Here is an 18,880-nt window from a genome sequence, read left to right as displayed (position 1 = left end):
TACAATATATCAAGGGGTTGAATTCACCCCTTCCCACCATTCTCCTTTATCCTCCTTCCCCCCAAGAATGATGACTTTTTAAGTATGGTTTGGTGCTACCCCACCAACATTTTTGTTCACCATTATTAATGTTTTTTATTTTTTGGCAGTATAGGGATTAAACTCGGGGCATAATGCTTATGGGGCAGGCAGACAGGCATTCTACCACTTGAGCCATGCTGTGCTGCCAACCCCTCTTGCAGCCTGGACCTCAGTCCTCCTATTTATGCATCCCAGCATAGCTAGGATGACAGGCACATGCCACTATGCCCAGCCATTGGTTGAGATGGGATCCTGTGAACGTTTTGTTGGCCTCAAACTGGTATTTTCCTGATCTCTGCTCCTGAGTAGTTTAGGATTACAGACTTGAGCTACCACACCTGACTTCTCTTTTCTTTTTTTCTGAGGCAAGATCTTCCTGGCTGGCTTCGTACTTGCAATCTTCCTGCCTCAGCTTCCCAAGTGCCAGGATTACAGAAGTGTACTGCTATGCCTGTTTTTTTCACCATTACTTTTCTACATCCCACTACAAATGCCAGCGCAGTGAAAAAGGGAAGATAATCTTTTAGTATTATTTGAAAATAATTTTGATGTCATAGATCTCCTGGAAGGGTCTTGGACATCTCCAGGGGTCCTCGGACCTCAGAATTACTATCCTACAGAAATTGTGCATACACAAATATTCACTGTGGGGGAAGGGGAGATAAAGAATGATGGAGGAGGGTGAATTCAACTATGATATATTGTCAAAACTTTAGTAAATGTCACAATGTATCCTTAGTGTCACAATGTATACTTAGTACAATAATAAAAAAAAAAAATCAAGACTACTCACTGGAGTAGCCTGGCTGAGTGGCTCAAGTGGTAGAGTGCCTGTCTAGCAAGCATGAGGTCCTGAGTTCAGACCCCAGTGCCACCATCACTGAAGTGATGTTTTAAATAGCAAAGTATCAGAAATAATATAATTGTTTAGCTGATCTCTCCACTGAATGTTGAAGAGAATTGGGCTCTAAACTCCATTCTTCCACCCTTTCCTGGATCCACAGTGTGAATTATCTTCTTTCCTATGTATGTAAAATAGCATAGTTATATTTTTGGGAGAATTTTTAAAAATAGGCTTTCAAATATTTTTCTGTATTATGTGGTTCACATGAAGAACCCCAATTGAGAGAGGTATTAAGGAATTGTTAAATTGTTAAATTAAGGAATTGTTAAAATTATTGATACACTGCTTGCAATTGTTAAGGAGAATAAGGCAAATCAGTAGAGTAAAATGGGGAAAATTACAATAGTGAGTGAAAAGTTGAGGTTAGAAATACATGTTTTGTCAATAAAACAAATCTCAAAACAAGTACAGTGAGTAATTATATGTGCAAATCCAGACAAACCTAGATGTTTCAAATCAAAACTGTTAGACAGTGGCTACCTCTGCCCAAACAAGAAAGATTGGGAGAATTACAGATTAAGAGATGGTTGGGGATTGCTACTTTTTACTATGTATTTTAAATTATTTTACAATGAAGCCATTGAACATTTTGTATATATGTAACTAAAATTGTGATAAGTGCATGTAACTAAGAAAGTTCATTTGGTTAAGAGTCATGGAAATCTGCATCTGAATCAACTCCCGTGCTGCGGGGCTTTCTGCTTTGTAGGAATCTGCGGCGGATCCGGAAGTGTCAGCGAGGCCGAGAGCAACAGGAAAAGGAAGGGAAAGAAGGAAACAGCAAAAAGACCATGGAAAATGTGGACAGCCTGGATAAGCTGGAGTGTAGATTCAAGCTGAACTCCTATAAAATGGTATATGTGATCAAGTCAGAGGATTACATGTATCGGAGGACTGCCTTACTTCGGGCTCATCAGGTGAGAACCAGTAACTGGAATTTCTGTTATTTATCTGCCTCCCCAACCAGGGGGTCAGAGGGGGCCTAGCCTTCTCATTGTTTCTCTTCCTTTCTAAAAACCCATTCTTGGAACAAAGAATTGTTGGATAAGAAGGTGTGTTAGTTCTCTAAGAATTCTGTAATAGTACCACAGGCTACCTGACATGAAGAATAGAAATTTATTGTCTTGGAAGTTCTGGAGAAGTCCAAGATTTGTGGCCAGCAAGGTTGGTTCCTTCTGGGGGGCTGTGAGGGGAGAGTAGCTTCTGGTGCTTTTTTAGCTGTCCTTGGTGTTCCTGGATCTATGAGGTTTCTCCTTATGTCCAAATAAGATGATATTCTGAGGCACTGGAGGTTAGGATTTCAGTGTTCAGCCCATAAGAGTAGGTAATAGGTAAATCCCTGGTGGCACCTTCTGGTAAAGCTTGGCTCAGTATTTACATATCAAGTAGTATCTGATTTTACGAATTCTCCCCATTTTCATATCCCATCTCAATTGTGAAACCTTCCTGGTACAGTTACTTAGTGGGTGTTGTGCCAGGCCCTGGAATCCAGCCGTGAAGTAGAGCAAATGAGGTATTGTGATACATATGCCAAGGACATAGCAGGCAGGGAATCAAGGGTAACTGGCATGCAGGCCTTGCTTTTGTTGGAGACTTTTCTAAGTAGATAACCCTTGAAAACAACATGGTGAAGAGTTGAGGGAAGTTATTTCCTAAGCAAAGAACACTTCATGTTGGGAGGCTAAGATTGCAGGGATCATGGTTCGAGACCAATCTGAGCAAATAGTTCACAAGACCTCCATCTCCAAAAATAACCAGAGCAAAATGGATTGGCGGTATGGCTCAAGCAGCAGGGCACCTGCTTTGCACGCATGAAGGCCTGAGTTCATAACCTAATCCCACCAAAAATAAAAAGAAAAGAAAAAAAAATGGCAAATGCAGGGCTGGAAAGGAAGAAAGGCACTGGCATGTTTGTGAAAATTAAAACCACTGTGGCTCAAGGGTGAAGAGGGATCTTGCAGTTGGAAGGGTAGGCAGGTTGTCTCAGGCCACTCTTTGAATTCTGTTTGAGGTGCACTGGGGGCATTTTTGACAAGGTGATTTGGTGGCTATGCAGAGAATGGGGGTGGATATGGGTACAAAGTTGGAAGGACTGACCACTAAAGGCAGTTTTTGTCCAGATGTGAACACCCAGACTGCTTGGGTGGCAGTGGAGTTGTAGTTAAGTGAAGAGCTGGGCACTGGTGGCTCACATCTGTAATCCTAGCTACTTAGGAGGCTGAGATCAGAAGGATCTCAGTTTGAGACCAGCCTAGGCAAATAGCTGCTAGGCTCCCTTTTTAAAATAACTAGAGCAAAATGGGCTAGAAGTGTGGCCTAAGTGGTAGAGCACCTGCTTTGTGAGCACGAAGTCTGAGTTCAAACACCAGTCTCTCTCTCTCTCTCTCTCTCTCTCTCTCTCTCTCTCTCCCCTCTCCTCTCTCTCTCTCTCTCTCTCTCTCTCACACACACACACACACACACACACACACACACACACACACACACACACACAAATGGAGCTACAAGTGGCAGGATGTGGTGATGGGTTAAATATGAAGCAAAAGGCCTGGTTCAGTTTGAGTTGTTTTCTTGTTTTGGGGGATACATATATTAATAGGAAGGGGTTCCTAGGTTTTTCAGGCAAATCAAGCACTCTGTTTTTAACTGGTTATGTTTAAAAGGACTACAGAACATTCAAGGTAGCTATATAGGGTGAGTGGTTCAACATAGTTATCTTGGCACACTGAGTGTAGCTGCTGTGTTTTGTGCCTACTTGTCTCTAACTTGGATTCTTTGGGGAGCTGGGCAACACCGCTTTTTATTTTTGTATCTCTCTGTGCCTTGCATGTGGATACCAGTAAATATTTACCAGGTGCGTAAGTGGAACCACAGCCTGCACTGAAGATGTGCTGTGTGTGCACTCTGCTGGCCAGGATGGGGTAATATTGGGAAGGACAGTAAAGTTTTAAGCCATTTGCCTTGCATTGTCTAACTTAAGAGTAGGTCCCCGTGCCATGCATTGTAGCTCACCTGGGGTTAGAGCCAGCTAAACTGATTTAAAATGCACATTTGTGGCTGAGGGTGTAGCTCACTGGTAGAGCCGAGTTAGAATGTATGGGGTCTTGTGATGGAGGGGGAATTTATGGAACCAAGTAATAAATCTGTATTTTTAACAAACTCTCCAGGTGATATTAATGTATGCTGAAATTGAGAAGTACTGTGCTTGTTCGTTCTAGAACCTGTACCGGCTTTTAGTTTTGTTTTTTGTTTAGTTTTTTTTTTTTTTTTTTGAGACATCTTGCTATGTAGTCTGGGCTGGCCTCAAATTCGTTATACTCCTGCCTTCTAGTGATGGGATCACAGATGTATGCCACCATCCTTGCTCTGTATAGGCATTATTTTTGGGGTGGTTTTATGGGTTTCCATCTCATTACAGTGTTCTATGTTATTACGTCTTTAAACTGAATCCCCACTGCCTGGTTTTTTTTGTTTGTTTGTTTGCTTGTTTTTTAAACAAGTAGTATCTAAAAGTTGAGCCCACATCTTTCCTTTGCTACTTTAACTTTAGGTGAAAATCAGTTTTGTATTAGAAGGGTTTCTTTTGTTTTGGTCCTACTTTTTTCTTTTCTTTTTTTTTTTTTTTTTTTTTTTTCTTTTTCTGTTTTATAGTCCCATGAGCGTGTAAGCAAGCGTCTACATCAGAGGTTCCAGGCCTGGGTAGATAAATGGACCAAGGAGCATGTGCCTCGGGAAATGGCAGCGGAAACCAGCAAGTGGCTCATGGGTGAGGGGCTGGAGGGCCTGGTGCCCTGTACCACCACCTGTGACACAGAGACCCTGCACTTTGTGAGCATTAACAAGTATCGTGTCAAATACGGCACAGTATTCAAAGCCCCTTAACTACAAAGCCAGAGTGGATAACTGGAGGAGGCGCGCGTGTGTGTGTGTGTGTGTGTGTGTGGGTGTGGGTGGACCTGTGCACTCACACACTGAAGAAGCAAGGAAGATGCCTTTCCAGCCTCCCTGGGACATGGCCACCATTGCAGCCTGGCTCCAAATGGGATACTCATAGGAACGTGGATACCTTACAAAGCTGGAGCTGGTACTTTTCCCAAGGATTTGTGGGTATTAGCCTGCTCTGGAGGAGAAGAAAGTCCATGCAAGCACAGAAACTTACAGCTTGCTTGCATATACCAGCAGAGCTACGACTAGTCTTCTGTGTGGCCTGACCATCAGTAAGGGAAATGGATACAGATCACACTTTGACTAGATGGAGGTGCATTTACAAAACAGACCGAGGAATCACTTAATGACCAGATGGATTCTGTGATGGTCACTGCTCCTCTCCCCCAAAAAGGAAAAGACTGGATTTGATTTTTTGGGTTTTGTTTTTTTGGTCACTTGAGCACATCTACGATCACCCATTTGGTTTTATCTGGGACCTGCAGTTCGGCTTTGGGATTGATCATCTTGTGGATTTGATTTCTGACGAATCCCTTGCCCACCCTTCCTCCTGGTTCTCAACCTCAACATCCTTTTTAGCTCCCGTGGAACTGTTTTGTATCTGCTTCTTTACTAGTCTACCCTAGTGCCATCCACCAGCTTTACTCTGACACGTGCACACACACACACACAATTTTAACTTTTTTTTGTAAATAATGTATATACTGTCAATTTTTTATTAAAAGAAATATGCTTTGATGTGCTAGCATAACTGCTTTAGCTTCTTGTGTACCATAGTACTATGTGGCTTCAGATTTAGTACTTAAGAGGAGATGTACAAGACATTTATTACACTTTTTACCAAAGGGAGTTACCATTGTAGTACTTTTGTGTAAAACTTGTCTTCCCTTTCACCCCAACTTTTTTTTTTTTTTTTTTTTTTTGTAAATAAATAAAGATTGGTTCTTACATTAAGGAATAAACTCTCAACCCAAGTCCCTTGTCCTCACCAGGGAGCTACTGTGGAGCAGGGATTTTGGTTTCAGCTCTTTATCCAGGGAACAAACAGGATTTTGCTGTAAGTAGTTAATTACTGTTTACACTTGTCTCAAAACAAAATATCTCAAAATTTAAAAATAGGATACTTGCTTCGTTTTTTCAGTACTTGGGTTTATCTTTGTTAGGAATGAAAGTAACCTGAAATCCTAAAATACCACACCAGTCTTTGAAAGAAGTGTGTACAAGGTGTGTGTTGTAAGTAGGGTTGGAAGGGAAGGGATATTTGATACATTTTTTCTCTTCCCCCCCCCCCAATACTGGGGTTTGAACTCGGGACCTACACCTCGAGCCACTTCACTAGCTTTTTTTTTTTTTTTTTTTTTTTTTAAATGATGGGTTTTTTTGAGATAGGATCTCCCGCCAACTATTTGCCTGGGGTGGCTTCCAACCGTGATCTTCCTGATCTCGGTCTCCTGAGTAGCTAGAATGGTTACAGGCATGAGCCACTGGTGCCCAGCTGATTCATTTTCTTAAGCTGGCATACATTTAAACATGAATGATTAGAGGTTTTATATGTGGTCAGCCTAGACTTCCTGGACAAAGACCAACTAGCCCCTCAGAGTATTCTGGATTTTTTTTTTCCCCAGCAACCATCACCTTAGTCATAGTTGTAATCCAGTGTTGTTTATCTCCTTTTTAACTAAAAATCCCCAACACCACCATAAAGAACAGTTTTTTTTAGTTCAAACCCAGCTCCCACTCAAAAAAATAAAAATTTGGCTCCTATCAAAACACAAGGTAAGACTGAGACAGGGTTTGTGTGACTAGGTTAGCTGCAAACTGTTTTGCCCAGGTTGATCTTGAACTTGGGTCCCAGGTGTGCACCACAATGCCCCACTTTTAGGCTTTTTTGTTGCAGAATAAGAGACTCTATGAACCTAAGAGTAGGGTTCATACTCCCAATTCTCCTGAATTGGGAGAAAAGTGATGTGTACTGAGTGGGGAGAGGGACCTTGTAGCTTTCTCAGCCATAATTCACCTATTCTCCTCCCTCAGGAAAGGTGACATTGGCCTGGTACTATGGGGAAACTGGTTGGGGCCTGACCAGGGACAACCCCAGCTATTGCCGCCTCTGCCTAGTGTTTGTGCCTACAGTACCTTCCTGCCTATCAGGACAGGATTTCAAGGCCAGTTCAGGAGAAAACTCCAGCTCTACCAATGCAACTATAAATGAGTACTTTTACCTGCAGCCAGGGTTTTCACAAGCAGCATTTTTATTCCTCCAGCCACCTGGCATCTGAGCACCACACTCGACCCAATCTGTATTATATTTAACAAAAAGTTATCTTTATTTTAAATCACATACGGAATTCCACATAGTCACCTCTCCATGTGACTTGCACTTGAAATGTAAACTTGGTCACTATTTCCATTAAAATATCAGGGCTAATGTTGTGTATATACTTTTTCTTCCTAACGGTTTTATAGACAGGAAGACTCTGGTAATGCTAGGAGGAAAAAAAATTAAACTGCCAGTGGTGTACTAGGGATCAGAATAAACTTGGAGTTCTGTTTATGACACTTAGGCGTCCCTGGACTCTACAGGCCTGTTTGGGAGAGTCAACGCTATGGCTGTTGATCTGCCATCTGAAATCAAAATCCTTCCAAAGTTCCTGATAGTGGGCGTGAGTTACCAACATTCATAAAGCATGTAACAAGCCAGACGCCGATGGCTCACGTCTATAATCCTAGCTATTTGGGGGGTAAAGATCAGAAGGATCAGGGTTCGAAGCCAGCCCCAGGAAAATAGTTTGCCCGCCACCCTATCTCATCAAAAGGGCTGGCGTACTGATTCAAGCGATAAGAGCACCTGCTTAGCAGGCGTGAAGCCCTGAGTTCAAACTCCAATACTGCCCACCCACCCACCCAAAAAAAAAAAAAGTAACAGGAAGGGAGGAGGGTATTAACTGGGATGCAAAGCCCTTTCTCCCCGTTATTCAACATTCTGCCAATCAGTAGGAAAACACCCAAGCGGCAGCCTGAGTCTTTCCACACGAACAGACACCGGTTTCCCATTTGCAGAGAGCGCCAAGGTAAGATTCGAGCCTGGACTGGAAGCCAAGCGATTGCTACTTCCAAGCCTGGATCTGCAGCCGCCTAAGTTCCCGCCCACTGTGCTAGACGAATGGTCCTAAGTCTGTCCCAGGACTTGGCAGGGCTCGTCAAACATCCTGTTTTATTTAGGGTTAACTTACCCTTCAGCCTGCAGCTCGACTAGGACAGGAGAGCCTCGAAAGCGCAGCGTGTAGCTTTTAGCTCTCGGTTCAAAGTTCAGACAGCTGCTGCGCTTTCGAGAGCCGCCGGTGTTCCAAGAAAAGATGCCCGGGGCTGAAGAGCGCCGGTCTGACGCCGGAACCTTTGGTTCCAGGCTGCGGACTGCGCGGGGAGCAAGAAGAGTCTTCCGGGAAGAGAAGTGGGCGCACAACAATGGCGGCAGTGCCGGCCCTGAAGCACTGGCGCACCACGCTAGAGCGGGTGGAGAAATTCGTGTCGCCACTCTACTTCACCGACTGTAACCTCCGCGGCAGGTGTGGCCTCTCGCCCGGAGAGCCGGGCGAGAACATTCGCGCCCCTCGGCCTTTAATTCCGGAGGGAAACTCAGGCTGTGGCTGTCCCGGCCGCGGGATAAAGTGCCCGCCACGGGCAGGGCAGGGGGCCGGGAGGAGAGGGTATAGGGTGGAATGTGCTGCAGAGCTTCCAGGCAGCCCTCACAGCGATAGATGGAGGGAAAGCACAACACTCTCCGCCCCCCTCCCCTCCGCTGGCTCACGGTGGGAAGGGGACGGCCTCGAGCGCGCGCCCACCGGCTCCTTCCGCCCAGGCTCTTCGGCGACAGCTGCCCAGTGGCCGCACTCTCCAGCTTCTTGACACCGGAGAGGCTTCCCTACCAGGAGGCGGTCCAGCGGGACTATAGCCCCGCGCAGGTCGGCGACAGCTTCGGACCCACGTGGGTAACGCCCAGCCTGGGGAAGCCCCGCCCCTCCAGTCTTGCTTTCCGCAGCCAAGGGCCGCGCCTCCATGGTCGGGTGTCTGCTCTTAGCTACATGGACAGAGCTGCGCCTTCTACTGGGAACAATTCCCTGCTCCCTTAGAGCCTTCATGGGAGAGTTTTCATCCCCCTTTGCCTCTGCCTCTGAGCACCCCTTTAGGTAGACCGCTGATTCCCCTGCCTCTTTCCCGAACCTTGCTGGCTGTTTTCTTGTGGCTTAGATCCTGTGATGCTGCAGATGCTTGGAGAAAGTCTCAAGCCCCTGCTAACATCCAAGGAAGTATACCAGAAGGACAGGTTTCCACCCTTAGGTCCATCAGGACGACTCTCTTGCAGGTGGTGGACCTGCTGGTTCCGGGTGGAGCTGATTATCCCAGAGGCATGGGTGGGCCAGGAAGTTCACCTTTGCTGGGAAAGTGATGGAGAAGGCCTGATCTGGCGTGATGGGGAACCTGTTCAGGTGAGGGGGCCTGCCCTCTGGCTAGATATGGCCATATTTCAGCCTTGGTTTTTGAAGAAGCCCTAGCTGAATTGCTCTGCCTGCGGGGTGGTTTCAGAACTGGGGAAGTGCTGCTTGGGCATCTGTGTAGTGAGTCCTTAGTTTTCAACAAATTAGTTTTTATTGTACGTAGTACATACTTCTAGGGACAATTTTCCAACAGTTGGAGATAGTATAAAGTAAGACATTTAAATTATCTTCCCCTGAAGTAACAGATCTCTCCTGCCCACTCCCCATAAGCAGTGTTAGATGTTAAATGTCATACCAGGTTTAATCTTTGTAATCCTATATGGCAAATTTTTATATCCATTTACAGACTAAGATACTGAGATATATAGAGGTTCGTTCACTAGTTCACAGTTTCCACTCCAAATTGAACTCTCAATCTGGGGTTAGAACTGTTGTTATTCCTGTCCTAAAAGAAGGCAGAACCTTGCCTGCCCTCCCGTCACTGGCTCAGCACTTCACTATCTCCTGGTGCCCTCGTTGCTAAGTACTAAGAATGTAGCAGACAAATCAGTCCCTAGATTCATGGAGCTTCCTCTTTTTTTTTTTTTTTCCTTTCGTCAGGGCCTCACACATGCTAAGCAAGTGCTCTATCATCAACCTAACTTTCCCACCCTTCCCCCCCCACCCCCAATTTTGAAGCAGGGTCCCATTAAGATGTCTAGGCTGTCCTCAATTTTGCTATCCCTCTGCCTCAGCCTCTTAAGTAACTGGGATTACGGACATGAACCACTGTGCCTAGCTCGTTTATTCAGGGGTGCAAAGGCCTCCAAAATCTACTCCCAGGCCTCCTAACTTTTGGCCAGGACACTTCCCATAAGACCATGGGCTTTTCTGCCAGCAAACAAGTGCTATGTGGTAGTCATGGTACTGGCTACCATGGGAGATGGGGCACTTAGTATTAGGGGTCCCTGATTTGTGGATCTTAGCCCTACCTGGAAGAGAAGACATAGGGCTGGAAACTGGATGGAGTCATCTGGCCTTCTCCAGCTTTATGTTACACATTTCCAGCAGTCTCAGGCCCTATCTTTCTTCTCCCCTCCCTACCAGGGTTTGACTAAAGAGGGTGAAAAGACCAGTTATGTCCTGACTGACAAGCTAGGAGAAGGAGATCCCCGAAAGTGAGTGAGTCCCTGCATCCTGTCTTTGACCTCAGAAGCACCTCTACCTTCAGTACATCCATCCTCACATAGTCAGCTGAAAAGTCAGTCTTGGGAGATCTAAACATGCTTTTAATATGGAAGAGGGCTCTGAGACTACGACAGCACTTTGCACAGACAGTTTTGGAAATATGAGGCTGTTCAAACTTGGACACTGACCTCTCTGACCAAGGCAGAACACTAGCAGGACATGAGTTTGGACTGGTGTTACTATTGTGATTACTAGCACACATACACACACACACACACACACACACACACCCCACAGAATTCTCTGTTGGTCCTGGTGGCAAATGGGGAAGTGTAAACTGAATCCATCCTGCCCCTTCCCAAAGCCCCCAGACTCTTCTTCCAGTTCCTTGGCCTTAGACTGCCTCTCTACATTTGTAGCCTGACCCTCTATGTGGAAGTAGCCTGCAATGGGCTCCTGGGGGCTGGAAAGGGGACTATGATTGCAGCCCCTGACCCTGAGAAGACATTCCAGCTAAGCCGGGCTGAGCTGGCTGTGTTCCACCGGGATGTGCACAAACTCCTGGTGGATCTGGAGCTTCTGCTGGGCATAGCCAAGGTACCTGTACCCTGTTACCTTGTTACCCTGTGGAGCCCTGCTCCAGGCAGGTTGTTTCTTGGGTCACATCACTGGAAATCCAGAGCAGGAAGAGAGTTTCCCTATGTAAAGGGAGATGATGCTCAGTGGGGGGCCCCCAGCAGGAGCAAAGGGTAGAAGTGGGAAAGCTATGCTGAGAATCCTGGCGTGGCACTTAAGGAAACATTAAGGGACAGAACCCTGCTACAGGGCCTCGGGGAGAACAACCAGCGAAGCTTCCAGGCCCTGTACACAGCCAACCAGATGGTGAACTTGTGTGATCCTGCCCAGCCCCAGACTTTCCCAGTGGCCCAGGCCCTGGCCTGCAAGTTCTTTAGCCAACGTGGAGGTGAAAGCCAACATACCATCCATGCTACAGGACACTGCCACATTGATACAGGTAGGGTGCAGCTGTTCGGGAAGGCTGGGGAGGCAGGAGTGCCCTGGAAGCCCTGGTTGTGTCTTAGAGGTGGTCCTCAGCAATTTCTTCCCCCCTTGGACCTTAGTTTTCCATAGGTATAAAATGGCCAGGGGTACTGGACTATGGGTACTGACTTATTTTTTCAGCAAAACCTGATGCCTCTGAGGCCCTATGCTGAACAACTGGGATAGTGTTGTAGAGACATGATCAGAGAAGCCAGGCACAGTGCTGCATATAGGACTAGTGCCAGAAGGGCATTTAACCCAGCTTGGTGGGTGGGGTCCAGAGAGGCTTCCTGGCTGAGGCCTTTGAACTGAGCAAGAGTGAGGAGGTTTGACAAGGGTTCCTCAGGAGTGATGTGGAATTATTTGAGATGGGGGCCCAGGAACCTGAAAGGATCAGGAGTTGAGCTTCAAACCTGATGCGAGTTTGCAGTGTCTACAAGGCTTTTGCGGGGGTGTATGATACTGGGGTTTGAACTCACAGCCTCACACATACTAGGCAGATGCTCTACCATTTGAGCCATGCCCCTAGTCCCTTTTGCTTTAGTTATTTTTCAGATAGAATCTCAAATTTATGCCCAGGTGGGCCTGGATTTCAAGATTCCCTTTTATACTTCCCATGTAGCCAGCTTACTGGTTGAGATGGAATCCTGTGAACTTTTTGCCTGGGCTGGTCTTGAACCTTGATCCTCCTGATCTCTGCCTCCCAAGTATCTAAGATTACCACACACAGTGAAATCCGCTTTTTTTTTTTTTTTTTTTTTTTTTGCTGTACTGGGGTTTGAACTCAGGACCTCACACTTGCAAGGCAGGCACTCTCGAACCTCTCCACCACCTGAAATCCACATTTTTAACAAGCTCCGCATTGTACTGATTGATAAGCTAAGATTTCTGAGTCATATAACAAGGGTGGTCCTGGGGTGGGAAAGTAGGACTTGAGGCCTAGAGATCAAGAGAGGCTGGAGCACCCCCTGCAGGATAGCTGACCCAGACAGGCCCATACTGGGTGCTGTGACCAGATCCAGCCTTTCATGTGTGGAGGGCCTGTGCTGCCTCTTAAGAGGATCCTCTTGAAGGGGATCCGAACCTCAGACTCTTCCAGGGCCTGGACTCTCCATGTCCTGACCTATCCTAGTCCTTCCCCTCCCCTTCTTCCCACCTTGCAGGAGCAATTTGAGGTGACAGCCCAGGAGAGACACCACAGGGCTTTGCAAGGTGGAAGACCTGGCAGGAGGAGGGCTAGTAGCATGACTATCTGGAGGCCCAGGCTAGCCCTGCTAGGGTGCTGGGGCATCCGTGCAGAGCACAGACCTTGTCACATCCTCTAACCCTACTCCTCTCCCTTTGTAGCCTGGCTTTGGCCCTTCAAGGAGACTGTGCGGAAATGTGCCCGGAGCTGGGCCACAGCCGTGCAGCTCATGCAGCAGAACACTGAGTTCATCTTTGCCTGTTCCCAGGTCAGAGGACAGCTTCGTGGCACAGGGTGGGCCTGGAATTCCCTAGGCTCTAGGGGCTTCTCAGGCCTAAGGGACAAGGGTGCCCCTTATCTTCAGCCACCCACAGTGACCAGATGCTCAGCACTGGGCAGGGTTCTTGGCACTCACTCCTGACCCAGCTCTCACTCCATGTGCCCCACAGGCACAGCAGCTCGAGTGGGTAAAGAGCCGCTACCCTGGCCTGCATGCCCGGCTCCAGGAGTTTGCCTGCCGTGGGCAATTTGTGCCCGTGGGGGGCACCTGGGTGGAGATGGTGAGTGCATTAGGCATCCTCAGCCTTGGTCCATATGACTGTGACCTTCCCTTGTATGGTGCAACACCCTTTGGCTTTGCTGGAGACTTTCTGCAAGCCATTCATGTCCCCACTGTGGCAAGGCTTATCAGTCCCTGGAATCCCAAGATCTGGGTCTCCAGGAGGTGGTCACCAGCAGGGTGACAGACTCTCTGCATGGCCCTGTTCCCAGCACCATCCTCAGGCAGGTGAACAGTCAGGTCTGAAGCGAGGAGAGTAATACTATCTGGGCCTCACTGTAATGCTGCGTCTAAGCATTCCTGGCTTCTTCAGAGAATGGGGTTGGCCAGAACTGCCTGTTTCCCATTGCACTGACCACAGCTGCCTCCCTTTCCCTTCACTGCCAGGATGGGAACCTTCCCAGTGGAGAGGCCATGGTGAGGCAGTTCCTGCAAGGCCAGAACTTCTTTCTGCAGGAGTTTGGAAAGATGTGCACTGAGGTAGCTGGGAGCTCCTGCACCAGGCTGTGAATAGGGAGTGTGGGGTTCAGCCCATAGTGTTGAGGGGTTGAAGCTGGGGCAGCCTCCCTCCATCAGGACCTCTAGAGCCTTCTCCCTGCAGTTTTGGCTGCCAGACACATTCGGTTACTCAGCACAGCTCCCCCAGATCATGCGCGGCTGTGGCATCAAGCGTTTCTTGACACAGAAATTGAGCTGGAATTTGGTGAACTCCTTCCCGGTGAGCAAGCCCCTGGGGTGGGGGTGTGGTTAGGGTCACAATGAGCCTAGAGCCCATCTGGCCTATTCACCTCTCCCCAGGCTTATTGATGGGCCCTAGAAAATCTCCACCCAGAGTGCTTGGGCTTCTGCCAGCATTGGAGAACTGGCAAGGGCAGGACCAGGTGTGGAAGGCTCCCTCTCTCTCTCTCTCTCTCTCTCTCTCTCTCTCTCTCGGTCCTGACTCTGGCCTCTTCCCTGCTGGCAGCACCATACCTTTTTCTGGGAGGGGCTGGATGGCTCCCAAGTGTTGGTCCACTTCCCACCTGGAGATTCATATGGAATGCAGGGCAACGTGGACGAGGTGAGGGGACGCCTAATGGGGCTGGCAGGTCAGACCTCTCTGACCTGGATATTCTGTCCTACACTGGCGCATGCTAACCTGCCCCTACCCATCCAGGTGCTGAAGACCGTGACCAACAACAGGGACAAGGGGCGGACCAACCACAGTGCCTTCCTCTTCGGTTTTGGGGATGGAGGTGGTGGCCCCACTCAGACTATGCTGGACCGCTTGAAGCGGCTGAGCAATACTGACGGGCTGCCCAGGTCAGGCCTGGGCCTCCATCAGCCTTTGGCTCTCATATAACCCCACTCTCAACCCCTTGCCTTGAGCCTTCCTTCTGTTCATAGACTGGGCTCAACCCTTCCCTTGGAACTTATGCTGCTCCAGTCTTGGCCTATCTGCTCCTCCAAACTTATACCCTGGGGATAAGATGGGGTAAACAGTGAGGGTAGGAAAGGCTCACACCCACCAGAGGGGAGCTCTCTTGGGTGTCCAGAGCCACCACTGGATACATAGGTAGATGTCTGGATTGACTCCCCATTGGGGCTGGATCTCTCTCTGCTCTGGGTGGAGGAAGGGCAAACCACAGGCCCAGGATGGGAGGCCCAGGCTGTGGTCTCCCTCAGGGTGCAGCTGTCTTCCCCAGCCCAGCTCTTCACGGCACTGGAGAGGGACTCAGGACAACTGTGCACATGGGTCGGGGAGCTCTTCCTGGAGCTGCACAATGGCACCTACACCACCCATGCCAAGGTCAGGGCCAGGCTGCCAGGCCCAGCAGGCAGAGGGCTAGGGAGGGGAGTAGTGGCCAGACCCCAGCAGGCTCCTTTTCCAAGGAGAGTCTTGGAAGAGAGAAGCCAGGCACTAGGCCTACCAGGAAAGTGCAGGATGTGAAGCTGAGCCTCCCTGGAAGAGGAGGTTTGGGGCAGAGGAATGGTATTTGGGGCAAGAAACCCATAAAAGTCTTAATCTAGAGGTCCTGGGGATCTGTCAGGGGTTCTGAGCAAAGGAGGTGGCCTGGGACACTTTGAGTATGCTCCAGACTGATGCCCTTACACTGGGCACACAGCTCAAGAGGGGGAACCGGGAGTGTGAGCGGATCCTGCATGACGTGGAGCTGCTCAGCAGCCTGGCCCTGGCCCGCAGTGCCCAGTTCCTATACCCAGCGGCCCAGCTACAGCACCTCTGGAGGTCAGCCTGGCATCGCCCACTGCTCTACCTGCTACTCACTGCTACCCACCTGACCTCTACCCGAGACACCTCCGCAGGTGCTCCTTCCAGCCTCCCCATCCTTGCCTTTGGCCCCTGCAGGCTTCTACTCCTCAACCAGTTCCATGATGTAGTGACTGGAAGCTGCATCCAGCTGGTGGCAGAGGAGGCCATGAGCCACTATGAAGGTGAGGCTGACAACAGTCCTGCCACTTTCCAACCAGGACTGAGCATGGAGTGTCCCCTCTGGGACATTCAGGTTATCCCCAGACCCAGTCCCCCCACCCATGATCAGCCAGTCTCTCCGCAGACATCCGTTCCCATGGCAATACACTGCTCAGCACTGCAGCCGCAGCCCTGTGTGCTGGGGAGCCAGGTCCCGAGGGCCTCCTCATTGTCAACACACTGCCCTGGAAGCGCACCGAAGTGTTGGCCTTGCCCAAGCCCGGTGGGGCCCACAGCCTAGGTATGAGCTGTAGGGGAGGGACGTTCCCCTGGGGATCTGCCATGAAGTGCCCCAGCCTGCAAAGTAGCTACATCCTTCACCACCTCCACCCCTACCTGAGCAAGGTTTCTGGAAGGTCAGGGAAGCTGATGTCCAGATCTCATCCCCAGCCCTGGTGACAGTGCCCAGCATGGGCTATGCTCCTGTTCCCACCCCCACCTCACTGCAGCCGCTGCTGCCTCAGCAGCCTGTGTTTGTGGTGCAAGAGGTGAGTCCTGGCAGCTCCCAGTGGGGCGGGGAGTGGCCTGTGAGTTTCCCTAGCCGTGTGAGGGTTCTGAGCCCCTAGCCTGGGGCAGGAGGATGGAGTGATATACAGCCCGCAGGATTGGGGCTGGGGGGAACCAGTGGTAGTGGGAAGACCCTACAGACTCAGTCTCAAGATCCCTCCCACCCAAGACCGATGGTTCTGTGACTCTGGACAACGGCATCATCCGGGTGAAGTTGGACCCTACTGGCCGCCTTATGTCTCTAGTCCTGGTGGTCTCTGGCAGGTGCTAATCCCTCACTGTCCTTTCCCCATGCCTGGCAAGTGGGTCCCAGACCCTGTTCCCTCTGAACCCTAACCACAACACGGCACTGCCAGTGCCTCAGGGCTGTCACCCACATATGGGGCAGGACAGGCTGGACTGGGAGTCCCCTGTGCCCTGGGTCTACTTACCCTGTCCTCACCCCACCAAGTGCAGCTGTTGAGAGCAAGATCATGCAGTTGTGAAGCACCAATCCTCATGTCCTTCCAGGGAGGCCATTGCTGAGGGTGCTCTGGGCAACCAGTTTGTGCTGTTTGATGATGTCCCCTTGTACTGGGATGCATGGGATGTCATGGACTACCACCTAGAGACACGGTATAGGCTGGGAAGGACTTGGGAGTGGGGTAGTGGGAATACAGGCTACTCTGGCTCAGTGCTTCCCATTTCCATCCCACAGGAAGCCTGTGATGGGCCAGGCAGGGACCCTAGCAGTGGGCACTGAGGGTGGCCTTCGAGGCAGTGCCTGGTTCCTGTTACAGATCAGCCCCAACAGTCGGCTCAGCCAGGAGGTTGTGCTGGACGTTGGCTGCCCCTATGTCCGCTTCCACACTGAGGTAGCAGGGGTTAGGATGGTTGGCCGCGTTCCCAGGTGTGGCTTGTGAGGGTGGGCTGCCCCCAGCTTGTGTGCGACCTTCCCCTTCTCTCCCCAACCCACCCCTCCTCCCAGGTGCACTGGCATGAGGCCCACAAGTTTCTGAAGGTGGAGTTCCCTGCCCGTGTGCGGAACCCCCAGGCCACCTATGAGATCCAGTTTGGGCACCTGCAGCGGCCCACGCACTACAACACCTCTTGGGACTGGGCTCGATTTGAGGTCTGATATGGGGAACAGGTGCAAAGTTGGGCTCAACTCCTCTCTGGCTGAGGAGAGACTAGTTTTGTGGTGTGCCAGGCATTGTGCTAAATGCTTACATTTAGTTTGGTAAGTTTATTTCCATTTCATAGATGAGGAAACTGAGGCTGAGACAGGTTGGGTGGCATGCCTACAGTTGGGATGCCACTCCTAGAGTGGGAGCTAGAATGCAGTTGTGCTTCCAGAGCTTGCTGTCACCCTCGTGACAGGAGCTCTGGAGACTGGGGGCAAAAGAAAAGAAACGGGGCCACCAAGTAGGCCTTGAATCTGCCCTTCAGGTATGGTCCCACCGCTGGATGGATCTGTCAGAGTACGGCTTTGGGCTGGCCCTGCTCAACGACTGCAAGTATGGTGCGTCTGTACAAGGCAGCATCCTCAGCCTCTCTCTGTAAGTGGCAGGCCTGCCAGGCCTGGGGGCTGGCGTGAAACTCCAGCAGCTCCAGCCCAGACCATATCCTCCCTTCCACCCCAGCCTGAGGGCACCTAAGGCCCCTGATGCCAGCGCTGACATGGGGCGCCATGAGTTCACCTATGCGTTGATGCCACACAAGGGTGAGTGCTGAGGACAGGGGCCTTCCTGTGGCTCTTGACCTCTCTGCCCTTCTCTGAGCCTCCTCCAGACACTAGGAGAAACCCCTGCACCCTAGAAGAAGTGAAGGTCCCCATTTTCTACCATGCATCCCTTTCTGGTCATGCCCCAGGCTCCTTCCAAGATGCTGGTGTTATCCACGCTGCCTATGACCTCAACTTCCCCCTGCTGGCGCTACCTGCCCCAGGCCCTGCGCCTGCCACCACCACCTGGAGTGCCTTTTCCCTATCCTCATCAGCAGTCGTGTTGGAGACCGTCAAACAGGCAAGGGCCGGGTGGTTGTGGGGGCCGGGGGAGGGGGTGGTGCAGGGTCCTTGGCTGGACATGCCCCTGGTCCCTTCTACCACCTGCTTCCCTCCCCAGGCAGAGAGCATGCCCCAGAACCGCACTCTGGTCCTCAGGCTGTATGAGGCCCACGGCAGCCATGTTGACTGTTGGCTGCATACATCGCTGCCAGTTCAGGAGGCCATCCTGTGAGTGGAGGGGCCACACTGGGGAGATGGGAGGCCCGCCTCTCCAGGCCCTCATGGCCTCTTCTGTTCTCCATCTAGGTGCAACCTCCTGGAGCAGCCAGACCCTGCTGGCCACCTGCTCCTTCGGGACTCCCGCCTGAAGCTCACCTTTTCTCCCTTCCAAGTGAGGTCTCTGTTGCTTGTGCTTCATCCTCCACCAAATTGAGCCCCTGGGGGACTCCTCATCTCTGCCTCCCCTGCTTGAGCAAGGATCAGTCACCTCTTGTACAATAAATACTTGGATCAATAGCCTTGAGCATAGCTCCTGCTGCT

At 50.1% G+C, this 18,880-nt stretch overlaps 2 protein-coding genes across 10 annotated transcripts in view; both read left to right on the top strand.

Moving 5' to 3' along the window:
• The window catches only part of Sin3a (SIN3 transcription regulator family member A), a 62,983-nt gene extending 57,130 nt beyond the window's left edge, over positions 1-5,853 (top strand). For 2 of the 3 annotated variants that reach the window (XM_074061634.1, XM_020175858.2), the window contains exons 20-21: positions 1,695-1,902; positions 4,637-5,853. In XM_074061634.1, the coding sequence (XP_073917735.1) occupies positions 1,695-1,902; positions 4,637-4,867 (439 nt within the window). In that variant the 3' untranslated portion in view covers positions 4,868-5,853. Of the gene's footprint in view, positions 1-451; positions 888-1,694; positions 1,903-4,636 lie in introns of those variants that run through there. The other variant, XM_074061635.1, reaches the window with a different exon arrangement.
• Positions 5,854-8,290: 2,437 nt separating this feature from the next.
• Man2c1 (mannosidase alpha class 2C member 1) lies at positions 8,291-18,856 on the top strand. Of its 7 annotated transcripts, none has more exons than XM_074061636.1 (26): positions 8,291-8,496; positions 8,790-8,915; positions 9,294-9,417; positions 10,513-10,583; positions 11,013-11,190; positions 11,500-11,608; positions 12,982-13,088; positions 13,270-13,380; positions 13,767-13,859; positions 13,981-14,097; positions 14,344-14,439; positions 14,536-14,681; positions 15,045-15,168; positions 15,485-15,606; positions 15,727-15,812; positions 15,935-16,090; positions 16,240-16,337; positions 16,526-16,620; positions 16,867-16,971; positions 17,054-17,210; positions 17,324-17,467; positions 17,785-17,894; positions 17,979-18,058; positions 18,208-18,359; positions 18,459-18,568; positions 18,647-18,856. In XM_074061636.1, the coding sequence occupies exons 1-26, from the start codon at positions 8,396-8,398 to the stop codon at positions 18,771-18,773; spliced, it is 3,045 nt and encodes a 1,014-aa protein (XP_073917737.1). In that variant the 5' UTR covers positions 8,291-8,395; the 3' UTR covers positions 18,774-18,856. The 7 variants fall into 7 exon arrangements, with proteins under 7 accessions (XP_073917737.1, XP_073917743.1, XP_073917739.1 ...); XM_074061642.1 differs by having other exon boundaries at positions 8,293-8,496; positions 11,419-11,608; positions 16,227-16,337; positions 16,488-16,620; XM_020175860.2 differs by having other exon boundaries at positions 8,337-8,496; positions 11,419-11,608.
• Positions 18,857-18,880: the final 24 nt, after the last annotated feature.

The sequence above is a fragment of the Castor canadensis genome, chromosome 19 (assembly GCF_047511655.1).
Source record: "Castor canadensis chromosome 19, mCasCan1.hap1v2, whole genome shotgun sequence".
Classification (NCBI taxonomy): domain Eukaryota; kingdom Metazoa; phylum Chordata; class Mammalia; order Rodentia; family Castoridae; genus Castor; species Castor canadensis.
The sequence above is the reverse complement of the archived record's forward strand: the minus strand, read 5'-3'. Positions and strand labels throughout refer to the sequence as shown.